Source organism: Crotalus tigris, unplaced genomic scaffold (genome assembly GCF_016545835.1).
Source record: "Crotalus tigris isolate CLP2741 ecotype Arizona unplaced genomic scaffold, ASM1654583v1 scf7180000018599.1079084, whole genome shotgun sequence".
Classification (NCBI taxonomy): domain Eukaryota; kingdom Metazoa; phylum Chordata; class Lepidosauria; order Squamata; family Viperidae; genus Crotalus; species Crotalus tigris.
Genome location: NW_024097097.1, coordinates 38,565 through 55,546, shown reverse-complemented (window position 1 = coordinate 55,546; position 16,982 = coordinate 38,565). Strand labels below are relative to the sequence as shown.

Below are 16,982 nucleotides of genomic sequence, written 5' to 3'. Positions count from 1 at the left end.
GAAGAGGAAGTGAAATTTTTCTGCAGGCCTATTTAGGTCTAGATTCAGGCTCCTCAGAATTTATTTATATATTTATACATATTTACATTGTGGAGTCTTTGATGCTCTCTGAGCTTGGTTGTTTTCTTGCAGATGTTTCATTACCAAACTAAGTAAAATCAGCACGGCTAGAAGGGTTTGCTCTCATTTTAAATACTAGTGGTTTGCCCTGTCATTTATGGCCATTGTAACATCCTTGTGTCACATGATTGCCATTTGGGCACTTCACAACCAGTGGATGTTTACTTATCCCAATGTCATGTGATTGGCAGTTTTGGACAAACAAGTCAATGGAAAAACTGGCAATCACATCACAGATTGTGGTTATGTGATGTCTTGCTTAATGACCAATGGTAATTCACTTAACAATCACAGCAAAAGTGTGATTGAAAGTCTGTCACAGTCATGTGATGTCTCCCTTAATGTCTGTGTTGCTTAGTGGTCCATGGTCGTTAGACTTAAGACTATCTGTAAATCCCGCTGAGTCCTTGCATTTTAGAAGAAGGTGGTGGTAATCAGTCTCAAGTGGTAATATATCATATTGGGGTATTCTGACAGCATGGTGTTATTAACTGGATGTGATTATTATTCACTATTTAACTTGGTAAATAAGCCAACAATAGCAGAGTGGAAGTTTATGGATTTTATGCCTAACAGAGAACTGAATCATCCTGAGAAGAAAGACAGGCATCACGTTGCCTGAACAAATAATCCACAATGTGTCTCACAGCAACAGTAACCTGAGAAGCACCATACTTACCCTGCTGTGCTTTGATTTGAGGCAACACATTCTGCAAAAGTGCTAATGACTTTCTGTGGTATTCTGCTTGCACTTTTATTAACTGGGAGAAAAATAAAATGGGATGTAGGCTGTAAGAATACACGATCTATAAGGCACCACAGAATTACAAAGAGGAGGGGAAGGAAGCCAAAGAGGGGCAAAGATGCTAAAAGCCAGGCTTTCTGGTACTTACAGTTTGAAAATAGTTTGCATAGTCTATCTCTTTGGCCACAAAATTGTACATGTCAGCTGAGAGCTGATCCTGCAGGAAGCACAAAAAAAAAAAAAAAAAAGCTCTGATTCTAACTCAAATTCAGAACCACACCTGAAGTGTTGCTAGATGCTTCCTTATTTTTACAGAAAGTTTAAAATATGTCCCAAGAAGCAGAGGAATGCTTTGTTGTTGTTGTTGTTAACTGCGAAGTCATGTTCGACCCATCACGACCCCATGGACAATGTTCCTCCAGGTCTTCCTGTCCTCTACCATCTTCTGGAGTCCATTTAAGTTCACACCTACTGCTTCAGTGACTCCATCCAGCCATTTCATTCTCTGTCGTCCCCTTCTTCTACTGCCCTCAATCTTTCCCAGCATTAGGCCCTTCTCCAGTGAGTCCTTCCTTCTCATTAGGTGGCCAAAGTATTTGAGTTTCAACTTCAGGATCTGTATTGCAATTTACTTGTTGATATTCCTTTTAATAATCTCTTTGAGACAAATCAACAAATATACAATGATACCATTTCCTGATTGATTATGTGCCATCCCAAATACCAGATTTACATGTATAATAAAAAAAATGAATTTGCAGCTACTTTCTGGCCACCTCCTGGAAGTCAGTTGACTAGAATGAAAAAAAAAAAGAGGAGAAGAAGGGAGGGGAGATACCCTGCAAATCTCCACTCTGTTTGCTGCCTCCTCCATCTCTTCCCTGAGAGCATCCGCTTTGGCACCCGAAGGCTGCAAGTTGCTTGACAAACCTGAAGACTTGGCTGACTGTTGCCATCTGTAGGAGAGAGAAGAACAAAGATGCAGGCTGCTCAGTGGGACACTGGACCTATCTTAGTACTGTTCCTTCCTGTCTTACCAGAACAATATAGGATCATGTCACATGGAAGGGAGCACACTCCCTTTTTCCCTCTCCCATAAGCACAAGCTAATTTTAAGAGTGAAGGCACTTTTGTTAGCATGAACTGATGCCAACATTTCCAAGTGCTTATCCCTCTGAGGTTGGTTTTTTTTTTTTCCCTCCACAGAAATGTCAGCTCAGTGCCTCAGTGACTTCAAATTTCTCAATTTTTGAAGACAATATCAAAGCTCTTTCAGAAGAGGGCAAAAATAGCTGATTTTTGAGGAATGCCAAGAAAGAAAAAGCAATGTGTATGTCTTCAGGCACACAGTCACTCTCTAGCTTGACTAAGGGCACAGTAATACTAGAAGGATTTCGTTTTATTATTTACACCAGTGAACATCTCAGCCATGGATTCTACAACTAGAAGGTGTGAAAGAGAGTGATGCTTTTGGCCTAATCAGAGCAAGTGTTCTGACTAATAAAGTACAATGAAGCAATCATATCTATGTCGGTGCAAATCTGAACATTAATTTTCCCCTGAACAGTAAAGACTGAAAATCTATGACAGAGTATTGCAAGGAAAATGAAAATCCTTCTGTTCTCTTTTCTTTGGAACTTTGAAAAAAAATCTTTTGGGATTAGAATAGCATAGATAATGGAATTGTATAGATCACTATTTAGTTGATCCGGATGGTGATTACAGAATTCCACTGTCTTTGCTGTTCTAAGAATAGGGATTGATTACTGGAGATCACTTAGTGACTCTAGCTCTCTAGGTGGAAACAGATGCTTAATTCAAGTTACCTTCATCCCACCCATGTAGAGCCCATATTGCGCCACTTGGATGTTCTGGAAATCCGTGAAAGCTTGATTATTTTCCCAAGCTTGGGTAGGATAGTAATAAGACCCTGTAACATTCTGTTTTATTTTATTCTTTTTCTGAATGTATATCTCTTTGTTCTTTCATTGTATTGTTCCAGCTTTTTTATAATGTAAAAAAATTCTGTGTCCAGAATCACTGTGAGTTGAATGCTTTTTAATCTATGCAAATAATTCAATCTTTGAAGAAGCTTTCCCCCCATTTTTTAAAATTATAAGGCCAGCACTAACAGATTTTCCCCTGTGCCACAATGGCCACTGCTGACCCATACTGAAGGCTGATGGAGAGAGTACACATTTGTACAATCCTGATGTATAAATGATAGGAGACAGGTCAGTCTAGCATAAAACTCCATCTGGGATAGGTTTTCTTTTTCAATACTGAAAGCCGCCTTAAGGAAACTTGTTTAAAAACTAGTCCAGCAATAAAAACAGATACATGAAGCAAACAAAGACTTGGCATTACAAAGACAACTGAGAAATTTTTTGTCTTACCTTGTCCTGGATGAATCCATGTCCAGGACTAATTTTGCTAAGTGCTTCCTCTGTTTTTGAATATTTGGGATTTCTACCTGAAGTATTTTTTTTAATTGAAAAAAAAGAAGGTTATATAGGGAATATATATATATATATATATATAAAGAATAAGACTGCATTGCAAATTCTATGTACTGAACTTTTATGACATTATAGTAAATTTGCAGGTCTAGCATTACAGCCAATGCCAGAACCATGGACAGCTCCTATCCCATAAGAATACTCACATGGCCAGCAAGAGAACTTGCCACCATTGCCTTCAGAATAGCCACTGGTGTTTAAGGAACAGAGCTGGAAAGAAAAGAAGCCTCCACCTAGAACAGCTTTACAACCTGGTATTTTCCACATCTGTGGCATTTTGATCATCATAAAGCACAGCCAGGTGGCCATGTACTCTGAAAAGTCTCCGAACCTTTTGGCCCATAATATCATAAGAGCACAAGGAAAGATGGTCTGGGGCAGGGGTAGGCAACCTTGGCTCTTTTATGACTCGTGGACTTCAACTCAGGAATGGCTCAGGAATTCTGGGAATTGAAGTCCACGAGTCATAAAAGAGCCAAGGTTGCCTGCCCCTGGTGTGGGGGTACAGAAGAGAGGAAATAGCTCTGCAATTCCTGTCCCATAGTACCAGTCACAGAGAAAAAATTAATAGAATTTCACATGCATATGTACATATGAATGAAAGCAAGCTGGACTACAGGTAGTTCCCATGATCACCTAATTACTGTTTGCAAGCTTCACAACCAGCTCTTGGCAGGCAAAGTAAATGAAGAAGCCAGCAGGAAGTCACAAGTTGCAGTTTAATGATCATCGGTGATTGAAACAGAATCATAGAACATGTAAGTCTGGTGCAGGCATCTGATGTTTCACTTAATGACCATGTTGCTTAGCAATTGATTTGCCTGTCTCAATTGTGGTTGTTAAGTGAAGACTACCAGTACTTGTTTGTGTTGTCTGCAGGATAAACCTGGGAGCAATTAAACCAGATGGTATCTCCATAAATAAACTGAAAACAAACTGTGAGGACTTTCTCTGCTTAGTTCCTCTGTGACGAACCTTGCAGATGATATAAGCCCTAAACAGGTGCTCACAATGATAAACACGGCTCATTTAGTACTTGAACACCAGGATAGAATTAGATGCATTTTTCCTACTTGGTTGTGAATTTGACTTCTTAAAGAGACTACCTTGTTAGTTCCCTTAATTCATCTTGTTGATAGGATACTACTTCTCTTCACTCCACCATCCAAACTATAAGAGGCCAGAAGCCAAAGGCCAGACATTTTTGACCACAAGCGGATCCTGAAATGCCTCCTGTTCTCAGATCTGCTAGAGATCCATTCACATTTATACCAAACCATTCCCTAAAGGACCCCGGGCAGAGATTCACTTTGAAGTAAGCAACTCTTACCTCTGCCAACACAAACAGTGGCTCTATCACATCCCTTTCAACTTGCAACTCAAAGTGGATGAGCTCTTGTGCTAGCTTGTCCTCTGCTTCTCCACATAATTTCAGCATCTTCCTGCAAGGAGAACAGGCAGATCTCAAGGGGAAAAACAAGCAATGGATTAAGAGAGCAGTTGATTCAAGATATGTTCCTCAGAGGCAGGGCAGGGCAGAGCAGATGTCTAACATTAATGTTGCTTAGAGTCACCTAAACCATGAGATGGGCAGCAAATAAATTTGATAAATAAAAAACAAACTAACCAATAAGGATTGTGCCATTCTTTAGACTCAAGGTTGCAGAGCAAGGAGGCTTCTATATGGCTTGTCACAATTGTGATTTTACTACACATTTTCCACCGAAAAGTCACTTTCAGTGATAAATAAATAATCAGTAAAAATCGTGGGTGGTAAGAAATGGCTACATGCTGTTCCACCTTCCTGCTCTGATTTATCCCTCGATTTATCTGACTTGAGGTTGCATGCTAGAGATCGATCATAATGGATTGTAAAGTTCCAAGCTAAAGAGGTCTGTAGGAAAAAGCGGTGGCTTATTTACAATTAGTTGAAGCAATTCAAATGGGGGAAGGGTAAAATATTTATTAGAAACACTGCATTTGTGGCTTTAATTTTTTTTTCTGTATGTGATGATTTGTACTTGTGAGCTGCCTTCCCCTTTATGAAGAAAAGCTGGAAATGAGACTCATAAAATTAATCATTCCAACCTTACCACAAGCACTCAGCGTATTTTCAAATGAACCAATTCCCCAAATGGGGAAACTTTATTGTGACTGAAACGCCTTCCTTGCTTCTCCCCTCCCAAAGTGGTAGCTGTTCCATAGACACTGGACTGGGATCTTACCCAAGCAAGGAGTCATCTCCTAGGATAGCAGAACCTTCCATCAAGCACTGAGCAAGTGACGTCAAAGGCAATTTCTTCTGCAACAAAAGCAACTGTTTTATTTATTTTTTAAAAAAAAGAACCAATGACATCCCAGCCTTTTCATCTCTCATTCAGAAAATAACTCTACTTCCACATAACCAGTATTCTGAATTGTTCACTTCCCACCATATTCTTGTAGAATTGATATACACACGAAAGTGGAAACCCCTTGAAGGAGTATTTGCATCTTAATTCCACAGTCTTCTCTTTTCAAAGTTAAAGAGCCCTATTCCTGATACAGGGGATACCATGGTCTCTCACCGAGCGCTTATCAGAATCCGATCCCTGCTGCCCCTGAAGACATGCCGTCAGCTTCTTGTGAGTGCTGTGGGAGACCTGCTTCACCAGCTCCAACCGCTTCTCCACCTGTGGACGGACATCTTACATATCACCTCAGAAAAATGCATCCTCATCTCCCAGCATGCAACTCTCCTCAAAGCAAATCCTCTTCCTCAAGATAAACTGCTCCTCAAAGTAAATTCAGGCTACGCACGGCCAACCTGACAGACGTTTTCATAACTCAGTTACAATTTGCTTTCTGAAACAGCCTTTTTAAAAATAACATGCTGAACTATGCAAAATGTATGAATGCATCCCATTGCTCCTTAACACAAGTATATATTTCATGCCTAGACCTAGTATTAGGCCATAATGTGGTTTGTGTGAGTGGGCACATCCGGACTTTAAAGGAGTTAAGCAGAATTAGTTGTTTGCTGATTACAACAGACAAGTAAAAGTAGGCATTTTTCAGCTTACTCTTTCTCAGTTGCTGTAAATGGGCCAACCCCCTAATTAGCCTATAGAGGTACAAGGGAAGATCATTTTTTTTAAAAAGGAAAATCCTCAGAAGACCAGTATCATCAAACAAGCAGTGACTACCATGCTTATCTTCCATACTGATTTATTGATAAAACCAAGATTCATACATTAAAAACTGTGATTTTGCATGAATTGCAGCACTTAGCATGAATAGCACATTTTTTTCTATCCCAATAATATATAAACTAGTGCAGCTAGTAAACTAATTCAACAGGAAACAAGGAGCCAATTATTTTAGCATTCATTTTAATTAAATGTCTTAAAATAGAATTTAAATCTTGTTAGCTTGAATAAATTTGTATTACATTTAACTAATTCTTATTGTTTGTTTTGTCTTTTCCTGCCCCAATAATAGTTTTTCCCTCAATGAACAGAGTCATAAAAGGTAAACTATAGAATGATTTATGAGCACTAAAGGGGCAATAGATAAATTCTGGAGTGAAGTGAATGTCATTTGGGGTTAATGAAAGCTGTAATCAGGGCTAGACTTTGGAAAATGTTAAGGTTATTTTTCATTTTACATTTTGTACTCAAACATAAATATCAGTACAACTGATGTACCTTTTGTCAAGCATGATGGAAAATCTAACATAAGTATCATTCAAAGGGATGAAGCCACTTGGTATATGTGAACTTCATATTTTCAGGTATCTTATTGAATTATATTTCTAAAATAATAAGAGTCAGTGCTTTGTATCTTGAGTAGACTGTGCACTAAAAACAAATCAATCGAAACTGTAATTAGAGCAACAATGATTTTTCAGGTCCCTTGGTGAATTATCTAAAAAAGTTTGGTTTGACAGAAATGACATACTGTGACAGCTTTATTGTATTTTATTTCATCAAATAACTAATGGAGATGGAAAGAACTAAAATGGGCATTTGCTAATGGTTATCTTCAGGGAAAATCTACCCAGCTAACAAGATTAAGCAGCTTTATACTCAATCATCATTCATTAAAACAACAAGAATTGTATTAACTTCAAGATGTTTTATAGATGGCACCTTCCCCCTACTAGGCTAGCAAAAATAGATAAAAAAACCTCACCGACATGCTGGAAGTGTAGAAGGCTTCCAGGGACTTACTATCACATGTGGTGGGAATGTTCAAAAGTGCACAATTTTTGGAATTGGATAAAAAATTGGCTGGAAGAAATATTATTACAAAAAATTGATTTAAAACCAGAAATCTTCTTATTAGGGATGATTAATGATAAACTCAGAAAAGCATCTTTTTACTTACTACTGCATATTTTAAGATTGGCATACGCCCAAATATACTACTGCATATTTTAAGATTGGCATACGCCCAAAAATGGAAAGGAAAGGAAACCCCCACTGAGGAAGAAATAATAAATAAAATGTTATCCTGCGCTGAAATGGACAGGTTAACTCTAGAGAATAAAAATAAAACTGAAACAGAGTATTATGAAATTTGGAAAAATTTGTACGATTGGTTAGAGATAAGGAGGATCGCTGAGATGATTATCGATTGACTAGTTGATATTATAAGGACTTCTTATTGGTACCTATATTAGGACACAACTGAATGATATGTAAATACAACACTGATGATTGAAAGATGGTTTATCAAAAAATTTACAGATATTATACGCACACTCTGTTATACTCTGTCCTGTTATAGAATGTATTTTAAGTTTCTGTTTTTCTTTCTGTAACATAAGGTAATACTAATAGCACTGCTGAAGCCAGGGAAGTTGAATCATGTCCATTTTTTTTAAATGTACATTTAATAAAATGTGTAAAAAAAAAGAACTGTATTAACTTACGTTGGTAAAAGAGAACATTATGGGAAAAAGAGGAAATCATGTAAAGTTATTATGTGGATTATAGATTATAGAAATCAACTGTTAGTGAATGTTTCTTAAATATAAACCCAGACAATACACCGTTTACCAAATATTAAGGTGATTATGTTAAAAAATTAATAAAACATATTTTTTTTAAAAAAGATTAAGCAGCATTGCGATGCTTCAGACCCCTTTCATTAAGCAGTATTACCTGATTGAACCTCCCCTCTGGAATACACCCACTCATGGTGGGATTCAGCCAGTTTGCACCAATTCAGCAGAACTGGCAGCTAATTTTTTGTTGCCCAGGCCCAGAATGGACTTCTGGAAGTGGCATCCACACAGAGAACTGGTTGTTCACATATTTGAATCCCACCACTGTCCCCACTTGCATCAAGCTACAGTATATCTGGTTCCCACATGGGCCATGTTCAAAAGAATTCTAAAAACTTGTATGTGAATCCTGTATGTTAGATTATCTTTTAATGGCTGCTTTTCCTCTGCCATTTGGGTTGTTTGTTTTTGTTTTAATTGTATTGCATGGTTGATTTTGCTGTCTACTGCCTAAATTTGTTGTAATGTATAAAATGGCTGTATACCTTTCATAAACGAATGAACAAACAAATAAATAAATTTGAAATAAGGTTATTATGTCTTAGTACCCAAGTGATCAGTGAATCAAGCAGGTGTACTCTTAAAAGTATTTGACAGGGCGAAAACTTCCGGTGGTCAGCGTCGATGATGGCAGCTACATTGTAGCCGTCCTCCTGGGACAGTGTCAGAACCGCGGAGCACAGCGTATACCAGCTGTCCTGCGGCTCGAAATCCCCCTCCCGGGCGAAGGGAGAGGGTAGAGAAGTACACAAATAGAGGTAGAGCCTCTTAAACCCCCCAGGACTTTTCTTTTTGGGGGGTGAAAAGAGAGCTCCCTTGGAGTTCGTGTTATCTCCGCCTCCCAGCTGTTTTTGCTTCTTCGGAAGCAAAGTGAAACGCCGCTATCATCTCCGCACCTAAAACGATTGGGTGAGTGACTTTTAAAGTGGACAGAGCCGGATAAAGGATTTTACTTACTGAGTTTTGTTTGCTTTTTAGTTTATGTTGATTTCTTTTTCTTTTGTTCTTTGTCGGTTTGGAGAGTGAAAGTAAAATGGCGATTTGAAAGTGCCCCCCCCTTTTTTTTCCGGAAAGAAGCAAGTTAAACGGAATGTAATGGACTATATAGCTCTTTCTCTTTTAAACTTTCTAAACTTTTTTTTTGAAAGTGGTTTTGTGGTTTTAAAGTTTCTTTTGGACTCTCCTTTGCTCCTTTTTAATTTTTGAGGATTCTAGTATTTTTTTTTTTCAAGAAGGAAGAAAGAGGGAACAAGATCCTTTTAAAAAAATGGCTTCAAAGAGGCAAGCAGTTCCTACAGTTCCTAAGGTGGCTTCTTCTCCTGCAATCTTACCAGTACAACAACCTAAAGCTACACCACCATCTTCTCCTCCTTTGCCAGTATTATCTGTACAAGATATGAAAGATATAATGGGAAATGCTGTATCCCAAATCAGAGAAGAAATGAAGGAGCTTCTAGATCAGAACAAATCTGAAACTAAAGGGGAAATGAAGGAGCTTTTTGATCAGAACAAAATTCAAATTAGAGGAGAAATGAAGAACCTCTTAGAGCAGAATAATACTATTTTGAGGCAAGATATAGTTACGGCTCTATCAGGATTGGCCTTTGTGGTCGAGAAGCTTGATTCTAGAGTGGAAGAGGTCGCAGACAAAGTTGATATCCTGGAAGATAAATTTGAAGGTATGGAAAAAAAGATGGAAATTTCACAAGATGATATTGTTATGTCTCAGTATAGGGAAATGGAATATGCCCTAAGAATCAGGGGTTTGAAAGAGGATATGAATCAAGATTTGATAGAGATTGTGGTTAATGACCTTGCCATCGTTTTGAATAGGGAGAAAGATGGATTACGTAGAGAAGTGGAAAAAATTTACAGAGTTAACTCCTGGGTCGCAAAACAGAAGAACTTACCAAGAGATGTTGTGATTTATTTTGCAAAGAGATCTCTGCGCAATGAAATCATACAAGCTTTTTATAATAAGAGGTTCCAGATTGTTGCTCAAGATGTTATCATTTTAAAGGAGATCCCATCTAAAATTTTAAGAAATAGAAAAGACTTTTCCTTTTTAGCCAATGAACTTAAAACAAGAATGATGCCATTCAGATGGGAGATTCCGATGGGTATTGTTTTGAGCCATGCGGGGACGCATTACAGACTTAACACAGTCGCTAAAGCAAAGGAGTTTTATACTTCGGTCCTGGGAGCAGGCTCATCGTCATCTATGATGCAGAAAGTTCTGGATGCTAAAGAGGCGGAACAGCAGTCTGAAGGATTAGGTGTGATGGTTGCTGGAAAGTTACAGACGGAATGGTTGCGACAAACAGAGATCAAAGAGCAAAGAATGACCCGTGCATCACATAGACGCAAGGAAAAGGAACAACAAAAGAAAGAAGTTAAAGAATCTCTCCAAGAAAGTGCTTTGTTGCCGGTGGGAGGAGCAAGACCCAAGAGTTCTGCAACACATTCTTCAATGGCAGACCTTCAGGCAGTCTTCTCCAGGCTTCTGGTTAAGGGAGATGGTAAAGCTCCTGACTTGGAATGCTAACGGCCTCAACTCCCCGAATAAGAGAAAGAAAATCTTTCACTACTTAAAGCAACATAATAATGATATTATTTGTTTGCAGGAAACACATATTTTACTTAAAGATCAAAAATATTTAGTCAATTCTTGTTTGGGATCTCATTTTGTATCTTCAGCTCCTGGGAAAAAAGGGGGTGTAGTTATTTATGTTAAGCAAAACTTATCAGCCTGTTTGGTAGAATCTGATCCTCAAGGGAGATATGTTATGATTGAAGTTGGTTTATATGGCAAGAAAATACTTATAGTGGGACTGTATGCACCAAACCAACAACAGGAACAATTTTATAGATTGTTGCATCAGAAATTAACTTTGTTGGATTATAGATCTGTGATATTAATGGGACACTGGAATGGTGTCTTAGATATACAAAGAGATAAAAAAGGATCTTCCACTTTTTTTAAACAGGCTAAACTACCCAAAGCTTTTTTTGACTTGAAAGAGGACTGGGAGCTGCGAGACTACTGGCGTGAACGCAACCAGGAGGAGAGAGATTTTACTTTCTTTTCAGATAGACATCAATCCTTTTCAAGAATTGACTTTTTTTTTATTACAACTGATTTATATTTTAGGGTAAAGAATGTAAAAATTTTTCCTAGGTCGTTGACAGATCACAGTCCAGTCTGGATGGAGTTGGTTGATGAAAAAGAGGAGAGGAGATCGTGGAGGGTGAATGAGAATTTATTTAGACAAGAAAAGAATATTCAAAAATTAAAAGAACATCTAAAGGACTATTTTGTTTTAAATATGCATAAAGGAACTTCAATGTCAATGGTATGGGATGCAGGTAAAGCCTTTATGCGTGGGATTTTGATACAAATGAATAGTGCTCAGAGACAAAAGCAGATTCAGAAACGTAAGGATTTGGAAGATGAGATTAAATTAAAAGAAAAATCTCTGATTCTAAATCCCACAGACGAAAAGGTTAAAGAATCTATAAAATTGCTCAAAACACAATTTAATATGTTGATGGCTGATCAAACCGCAACTAACTTATTGTATATGAAACAAAATACGTTTTGTAATGCCAACAAACCAGGGAGATGGTTGGCTTATCAATTGAGAAAGAAACAGAGACAGAGAATTATAGATAAAATAAATTATAAAGGTAAATTGGTGTACCAGAAGGAGTTGATCAAGAAATCTTTTTTAGATTATTATTAAAAACTATATAAGAGTACTAATGTACAAATTTTAGATATAAATAATTATTTAAGTGAAGCCAACTTTCCCAAATTAACAGAAGATCAGAAACAAGAAATTAATGGTTTAATTACCACTGAGGAAATTGTGACAGTGATTAAGGAATTAAAATTAGGTAAAGCACCGGGTACGGATGGCTTGACATCTATTTATTACAAAACTTTGTTAGAAGAGATGATTCAACCTTTATGTGAGCTTTTTAATAATATATTACAGGGTTTAGAGATTCCTCCGTCATGGGGCAGAGCTTTCATATCTTTAATTCCAAAAGAAGATCAAGATCTTACTTTACCAAAGAATTATAGACCTATATCTCTTTTAAATGTAGATTATAAGATTTTTGCAAAAATCTTAGCCAATAGGCTTATGAGGGTTTTCCACCAGCTTATACATAAGGACCAAACGGGTTTTATAACTGGCAGGTATATGAAGAATAATGTTAGACAAATTATTAACTTACTAGAATACTTAGATAAGAATAACCAAGTTTCCGCAGGATTGATATTTTTAGACGCTGAAAAAGCCTTTGACCAATTGAATTGGCAGTTTATGTTAAGATTAATTGAGGATATGAATTTTGGAGAAAAAATTTTACAAGCTCTTGGTGCTATATATCAAAAACAAACGGCACAACTTATAGTTAATGGGGGCTTGTCAGAGGTTTTTACAATAGAAAAAGGGACAAGACAGGGATGTCCATTGTCACCACTATTGTTTGTTTTAACTTTGGAAATTCTGCTGATTAAAGTTCGAGAATCCCAGGAAATAAAAGGAATAGAAGTTAATAAAAAAGAATATAAACTAAGAGCTTTTGCAGATGACTTGGTGGTTACCTTGTCTCAACCTACCTATTCTGTAGTAGAGTTGCTACAATTGATTTACCAATATGGACGGGTTTCGGGATTAATTATTAAAATTAATTAAAGACTAATTAAAATTAGTCTTATTGTTATTAATTAAAATTAATAACAATAAGACTAAAATATTACCCAAAAATATGACTAATTTGGATAAGCAGACTTTGGTTAACTTGACAGATTTTGAAGTTGTTGATAAGATAAAATATTTGGGGGTCACTTTATCTGTTTCTAACGCAAAGTTGTATAAAAATAATTATGAAAGCTTGTGGGTCAGGGTACAAAGAGACTTGAAAAATTGGGAGAAGTTGCAATTATCCCTTATGGGAAGAATTGCGGTGATTAAAATGAATGTCCTGCCAAAGTTTCTCTTTTTATTTCAAATGATACCTATCCTAAAGAATGAGGTTAACTTAAATGAATGGCAGAAAGGTATCAATAAATTTATTTGGGCAGGGAAAAAACCAAGAGTAAAGCTTAAAATTATGCAAGATATTCGTGAGAGAGGTGGACTCAAGGTACCGAATTTGAAATTGTATTATGATGCTGTGGCTTTAACATTACTTAGTGACTGGGTTAATTTAACAAATGTAGAAATACTCCACTTGGAGGGTTGGGATTTACTTTTTGGATGGCATGCCTATTTAATTTTTAATAAAAAAGTTGACCAGGTTTTTAAATCTCATATTATAAGGATTTCTTTACTTCGGGTTTGGAGGAAATATTATAAAGGTGATTTTAAAATACCATTATGGGCTATACCTTGGCACACGATAGAGGGGATAAGGAGAGGAGTTAAGATGGATAGTGTTTCTTATGCACAATTACTCAGATGGGATGGTAAAAATTGGCACTTAAAATCTTTGGAAGATTTAGCACATGAAAATATTACATATTCATGGTTTCAGTATAGACAAATAGTGGATAGATGGAAGATAGATCGTAATATGGGTTTGCTTAGAGAAGATGAAAATCTTTTTAAACAAGTAAAAGACCAAAGACGAACTCATATTAAGAGAATCTATGGGGTGCTAGTAGAACTGGATTCAGAACCAGAACTAATTAAAGAATGTATGATTAAATGGGCACAAAATTTTGGTGAACCGGTTCTACTAGACACTTGGGAAACCATCTGGGTAAGGAATGTTAAATTTACACAAGCCCAGAATTTAAGGGAGAATTTTTACAAAATGTTCTATAGATGGCACCTTGATCCACAAAAAATGTCTCGTATGTATCCTGACTTACAGCCTAAATATTGGAGATGTGGTTGTTTGGATGCTACTTATTATCATATTTGGTGGTCGTGTAAAAATATAAAAGCTTTTTGGATTAAGATATGGTGGAATATTAAAAGAATTTTTAGAAGGAGGGTAAAATTTACCCCACAATTGTTTTTGTTGGGTATTGTTACTGATTGTGATGTTAAGGAGGTTATACTGATGTTAAATTTAATCACAGCCGCAAGGTTGTTAGTAGGGCAATACTGGAAGAAGGAATCTTTGCCTACCTTGCAAGAATGGTTTTTTAAAGTTTCTTATTTGGCGGAAATGGCAAAGATTTCGGCTTTTTTAAAGGATCAATCGCAAGAGAAGTTTTTTGCGGTATGGGAAAAATGGATAGATTTTATACAACATAAGTTGGATATAAAAAAATATTACTTAGTTTTTCAATAACCTATATATAAATTTTAATATTTTATAGATTGTATTTTTTTTTCTTCTCTTTCCTTATATTTTTTATTTTTATCTCATCTTATTTTACTTTTTTTTATATATATATCCTTTCTTCTTTCTTTTCTCTTTTATTCTTTCTTTTTAAGTAATTTTTTTTCTCTCTTTTTTAATATCTATGTTTTGTTTTTTTTACATATATATTATTGTTAATTATCTTATAAGCTTAGGTAATGTATTTAGATATATTAATGGTTTATATTTTTTAATTTTCTTTTTAAGATTTTTAGAAATTTTAAGCAAGCCTATATTCAGCTCTGGGAAGGTGGGGGGGATGGACTGGGAGGGTTGGGGTGGTTGGGTAGGGTTGTTTTTTGTTTTTTATTTTTTTTTCTCCTTATTTGTAAAAACTTTTAAAAATTTTCAATTAAAAAAAAAAAGTATTTGACAGGGCAAAGGGCCAGTGCATTGAAACGTGAGCAGTTTTTTTAGGGAAAGCTAGTTTAGATAATGAAAACTTAAAAATTAGACTTATGTTAAACCCATTAAATAAAAATCAGGTTAGTTATATATCCTCATGTTGTTCTTATGACCATCTGTTTTACATTTAGAATCTCTGAATAGGAACATAAGGCCTAGGCAGTACATACACAAGCAGTTATCACAAATATAATGGACTTGATTGCATTTTGTTCTGTGTTACCCAGCCTACACATGAATGGACTAATATCTGGAAGGGACTGTTTTTTGAAGTAGCTTTTCCTAAAACAATGTCCCTCAAAAGCTTTGGACAAGAATACCCATAATCTGAGCCAGCATGGCTATTAGCCAAGTTGGTTGGAGCTGATGAAGAGCAATTTCAAAACTTTTGGAAACTACCATACTTGGAAATGCAGCTCCAGAGACTAGTCTAGGCTCAGTCTAATCCTAATCCTAATCTAATCCTATGTTATGTTTTCATATAATTTCCCAACAATTGAATCTAATTGATCCCAACACAGAAACCATTATCTTGATTAGGGACATATTTCAGACATCTCTTCTATAAACAGAGTATCATAGAATTCAGCAGCATATTCAGTGAGTCTGCTTTGGAGTTAACCTCATCTTCAAGAAAATTAGTCTTTCTTGAAAATAGCATTCACTAGAAAGATAATAACGTGTCAAAAAGCTATTTGCATTTAGCAGAAAGTTTTTTTTTAAAAAATGTATATTTTAATATTTCCTACTTATTCACTTTCTAACTGAAATAGCGTTCAAATACATAACAATAGAGTCTTTAAAAAATATTATTAGAGACCTTACCCTAAAAACATCAACTTTATTTATGATACCTTTGTCATTCTTGGTCCCAGTAATGTCTATTTGGAAGACTGTTTTTTATTTCGTATATGGCAATATTTCAATATCAAACAATGGCAAGCATAAAGTATCAGGAAAAAAAAACAGTATAGTACCTGCAAAAGATCTTCACTCAGAACTTCTGTTTTCTCAGCCCTAAAACAAAAAGAAAGCATAGTAATTCAAGATGACACAATGAATAGTTTTGTCACAATATAAAAGTGAAATTTTTAACTTAGAAACCTGGACAAGGCCAAAGAAGAGCACAGCCTTCAAGGAGGATTGGAACACAAAATAGGAGAAATCCATCACCATCCTATTGCTTGGTGATGCCACTAGTAATTTATGACTAAGGCTAACTTCAACCTACTGTATATGATCCCTATAGTAAGTGAGACATAACACCTATTATTTACTGATCTTACTATTTACTTACCTTTATTTTTCTTAACCTTCACAAAATTTTACAGTAGTTGAAATGGACTCTGGGTTCTGCAAACCATAAGATCTTCAATCTTACGACAGAATTCAAGTGATAGGTCCTTATTTTCTTAAAGACTTCTACAATAACAGTTCTATGAATTTCCCTTAATATTTAGAAATTCTAACTAGTAGGAAATTTTTCCCTAATATTCATATGGAATAATTTGTGTAATTCCCACAGATCATCATAGTTTTATCCCACTGGAGCTGGGCTTCATCTTTCTGTAGACACCTCTCAGACCTTCCTCTTCACACTTCTTTTCCCAAGCTTCAACACATTCAGCACTTCCAATCATATGTTAGAGTACCTAGATTTTCAGACTCTCCATCCTTATTCTGATCATCTTCTATAAATGTATATCCTAGAGTCAGTGGTGGGATTCAAATATGTGAACAACCAGTTCTTTGTGTG

General features: G+C 36.0%; 1 protein-coding gene across 9 annotated transcripts in view; it reads right to left on the bottom strand.

Moving 5' to 3' along the window:
• ARHGAP44 (Rho GTPase activating protein 44) overlaps positions 1 to 16,239 on the bottom strand; it is a 45,191-nt gene extending 28,952 nt beyond the window's left edge. For 2 of the 9 annotated variants that reach the window (XM_039355082.1, XM_039355081.1), the window contains exons 1-7: positions 5,952 to 7,030; positions 5,610 to 5,686; positions 4,715 to 4,826; positions 3,262 to 3,338; positions 1,704 to 1,821; positions 1,014 to 1,082; positions 800 to 881 (exon numbers count right to left, since the gene is read on the bottom strand). In XM_039355082.1, coding sequence (XP_039211016.1) covers positions 800 to 881; positions 1,014 to 1,082; positions 1,704 to 1,821; positions 3,262 to 3,338; positions 4,715 to 4,826; positions 5,610 to 5,650 — 499 coding nt within the window. In that variant the 5' untranslated portion in view covers positions 5,651 to 5,686; positions 5,952 to 7,030. Of the gene's footprint in view, positions 1 to 799; positions 882 to 1,013; positions 1,083 to 1,703; positions 1,822 to 3,261; positions 3,339 to 4,714; positions 4,827 to 5,609; positions 5,687 to 5,951; positions 7,036 to 16,203 lie in introns of those variants that run through there. The other 7 variants (XM_039355078.1, XM_039355079.1, XM_039355076.1 and 4 more) reach the window with 7 other exon arrangements.
• Between the last annotated feature and the right edge of the window lie 743 nt (positions 16,240 to 16,982).